The sequence below is a fragment of the Ictalurus punctatus genome, chromosome 20 (assembly GCF_001660625.3).
Source record: "Ictalurus punctatus breed USDA103 chromosome 20, Coco_2.0, whole genome shotgun sequence".
NCBI classification, from domain to species: Eukaryota; Metazoa; Chordata; class Actinopteri; order Siluriformes; family Ictaluridae; genus Ictalurus; species Ictalurus punctatus.
Genome location: NC_030435.2, coordinates 24,933,692 through 24,937,726, shown reverse-complemented (window position 1 = coordinate 24,937,726; position 4,035 = coordinate 24,933,692). Strand labels below are relative to the sequence as shown.

The 4,035-nt window shown below is 37.5% G+C and overlaps 1 protein-coding gene across 1 annotated transcript in view; it reads left to right on the top strand.

The window, feature by feature from the left end:
* The window catches only part of itm2ca (integral membrane protein 2Ca), a 3,441-nt gene extending 2,243 nt beyond the window's left edge, over nt 1–1,198 (top strand). Inside the window, exon 6 of the mRNA XM_053673692.1 lies at nt 417–1,198. Coding sequence (XP_053529667.1) covers nt 417–508 — 92 coding nt within the window. The 3' untranslated portion in view covers nt 509–1,198. The remainder of the gene's footprint in view (nt 1–416) is intronic.
* The last annotated feature ends 2,837 nt before the right edge of the window (nt 1,199–4,035 follow it).

The window sequence follows — 4,035 nt, the reverse complement described above, 5'->3', positions numbered from 1 at the left end:
AGTGTGTGTGATTACAGTGAGTGTGTGTGATTACAGTGAGTGTGTGATTATAGTGTGTGTGTGTGATTATAGTGAGTGTGTGTGATTATAGCGAGTGTGTGATTATACTGAGTGTGTGTGATTATAGTGTGTGTGATTATAGTGAGTGTGTGTGATTATAGTAAGTGTGTAATTATAGTGTGTGTGTGATTATAGTGAGTGTGATTATAGTGAGTGTGTGATTATAGTGAGTGTGTGTGATTATAGTGAGTGTGATTATAGTGAGTGTGTGTGATTATAGTGTGTGTGTGTGTGATTATAGTGTGTGTGTATTAGTGTGTTACACAGGTGTTTTGTTGTGCATTTATTTGAATTTTATATTTTAAATTCTTACAAATATAAACTTATTCATATTGAAATAATTTTTCCCGCTGCAGGTATCGCCAAGCGAGAGGAGCAGATCTGTCACTCGATCCGACACTTTGAGAACACGTTCGTAATGGACACGCTGATTTGTGATGCGCCCTGAACCTTCAACCTCACATCACTCTCATTTCCTCTCCTAATGACTAGTTTATTTATTTCATGCTTTAATTTATAAAAGTGCTTCCATTAATCACATTAATCATCCCGTAGCACTCTGTGTGTGTGTGTGTGTGTGTGTGTATACTGACATTAAATTCCTATCTTGTGATAATAGACCAACTATTTCTGGTGTAATATAAAGTATAATCTTGATATAAGAACATGTTCACCTGCACATTGAACCACATTTTAAAATAGCATTAGCTGGCTAAAAGTAACCATGGCAACCATTGAAAACACATTTGACTTTCCCACATGTACGGGGAAGTTTAGTAATGTCACAAAAATATCACAGTATGTTGTATAATGGATTATTAGCACAGGACCAGTTTATACTCAAGGTTTATTTCTTTCTGTCCTGGACTATGCACTCATTCAGTCCATGTAGCACTTAATATCCTGTAACCGTGTTCATTTGTCTGTATCAGCAGTCTGATCGATTGTTATTTCTATAGCTAGAATATTTAGTTCGTCTTTACACTGCATGAATTTTACCACATTAAACAGTGAATAGTTGAATCTCAATGTAAAAATCTATTTAAATGTGGACTGTGTGACATTTCAAACTGAGCCTTCTCCTAATCTGAGTAATGTAGCTAAACATCTGAGCAAATAAAGAAATTACACACGTGAACACTGTGAGATTGGTCTTGTTCTTTCTCTTAATGAATACTTTTATAGCTGGTTTCAGTAAAATCATTCAGAAATGTTAAAACACATTGACTACTGCTCTGAAGGTCGTGAGGTCAAAGCCCAGCACCACCAAACTGCCACTGTTGGGCCCTTGAGCAAGGCCCTTAACCCTCAACTGCTCAGATGTATAAATGAAATTAATGTAAGTCGCTCTGGATAAGAGCGTCTGCCAAATGCTGTAATATATATATATATATATATATATATATATATATATATATATATATATATATATAATTTTATTTTATTTAAACAAGCAACTTTATGCTGTGTCAGGTCAGCAGAGGTTTACAGTTGTGTACTGCTCTGTAAATGCATTACTGCTCTAGTGTAATGCATTATGGTCAGTGTGACGACACAAGAATCATTTTCAGTATATTAGGCATAAGATTAGAGTTAGGAGAAGAATTAATGTGTACATATTGTAACGGAATGTAATGAACGTGGTTACCTGGCTTTTACTGGTAGCCTTTCAGTAAATTCACTTATCTAAGAAAATGATTAATAAAACTCAAAATGAGAGCGTTGTTGTGGATAAAAAATGTAATAAAATAAACATAAGGGAGGCCTAGCATCCAGCAAAAGGGAGAAGAAGGAAAAACGGGCACCTAGACACATAGAAGCGGGATTAGGCGGACATTGACAGATTGGAATTACGAGCAATTTAAGAGCAGTAATAGTCAAAAAAAGTCGAAAAGGAGTGTACGAGCTGAGGAGTGCTAAAAACACACACACACACACATGCTCGTACAGTCAAGGGCAAGTAGACACAACATACATACACACACACTCTCTCTTCCTCATACACACACATGAATAACTTTAATAATATCTTATAGTAATAGAGAAACTCTATAAAAAAAAAAACAGAATAGTAGGATATGCAGGACAGTAGAACTGTAATGATATTAAGAAGTTGGAAGTACAGTAAACCGCTTTTCAAGTAGTATAAATATATATAAAATATATATTTTATATTTATATATTTATATATATATAAATATTTTATATTTATATATATATTTATATATATTAAATATATATTTTATATTAAATATATATATTATATTTTATATTTTATATTATCCCCCCCCCCCCCCCCCCCCCCCCCCCCGAGATAACGATAAGACCAAGGTCCCTCCCGGTTGTTTAGTCGTCTTGTCTACGTCATTTTTTTTACCTAGGGAATTGAGAATCCTGGTTTCTGACCACCTAGGTAAATGAGAATCCTGGTTTCTGACCCCGTAGGTAAATGAGAACCCTGGTTTCTGACCCCCTAGGTAAATGAGAATCCTGGTTTCTGACCACCTAGGTAACTAGAAACTCTGAGTTTTTGTTTCCTGGGTTGTTGGAAATGCCTGGGTTCTGATTTTATGTGTAAATTAAAACCCCTGGTTTCAATTCTATGGGTAAGTGAAATAGGCCTTTTCTGGAAACCTATGGGTTATCTAGTGTGTAAATACAGTATAAATACTGGAGCTTAAGCTCAGGGTATTGGGATCACTTTTGAGAATTCTCATCGGTGTGGATCTCGTGTGGTGGAATGGAACAATAAAGCTGGACCCTTGCTTCTTCTCACTCACGGCTGGTGTATTTTTTCTATCTCCAACTGGGCTCAGAGGTAGATGTGAGTATTGGCTTCTAAGTTGAGTTTGAAATGTTTTTGGGTAATAGGCTAAATTTGAGCCAACATTTGGCACCCCAGATGGGACTGGGCTAAGATCTACATGTCTGGAATCTCTCCTGTGGGACTTCGCTCTCTAAGCAACAGACAGGCCGTATAGGAAAAGGCATTGCAGACGCCTGTTATTTCGAAGCTCTGTTTTAGTGGTCTGTTGTTACGATGGAGAAGCCCCGGGGTGGGAAGAAAGACTAAGTGGGTCTCCAAAAGAACCTTGAGTGAGTGAGAAGAGGTAAGAGAAGTGTAGATTGTAGAATGTACTTTTTATAATTGTAATAAAGAAATGGTATATGTGTTGTGTGAGTGAAAGTCCTGCAATACCGCTGGAGGAAGGGAAAAAAGGTAGAAAAAAGGTAGAAAAAGGAGAAGAGAAATAGAGAAATACTCCAGGGCTGGGATAGAAAGCAGGTGGAAAATGAGGCCTCAGACCCCAGATACCGGCTACTAGACTAGACTAGCAGTCTAGTGGCGGCTGCATTGGTGGGGACCCCTAATACCGCTGGAAAAGGATTAGATAAAAGGTAGATAGATTAGATTCCAGGGCTGGATAGAGAGGGGAATAAATCCTGGGCCCAGGTCCGGGTCGTGCAATACAGCGTGCCCGGTGTATGAATGGAATGTGTACTAACAAATGTGTGTGTGCTTATAATATATGTGCTTATAATATGAGTGCGGTGTGAGAGCGTGTAAGTTTTGGAGACAGGGAAAATGTATTTATTAGTGCTCTGAACATGAGCTCCATACCTAAAGTATTGGATAAGTTGGATAAGATTTAGAGAAAAGAAAATTTTTTCCTTTGGAGAAAGTTGGATTTAATTTGTATGACTGTAAGCTCCATGCATACGGAGCTGGTATGGAGGTGCTTTATACTTTGAAAACTTCATGTAGTAACATAAATAAGTGTAATAATGTGAAATACAATGTGTGTATGTGAGCTTGCCGGCGTTGTTGATAGAAAGGGGTGTATGTGCGTGTTCCTATCTGTTCTTATCTGCGCAAGCAGGCCTGCCGTCTGTGTGGAAAGAAAAAAAGGAAAAGAAGAAAAATGTGCGTGTGTGCGCACTTCAGATTGAGCTGAGTAACACAGAACAGTGTGA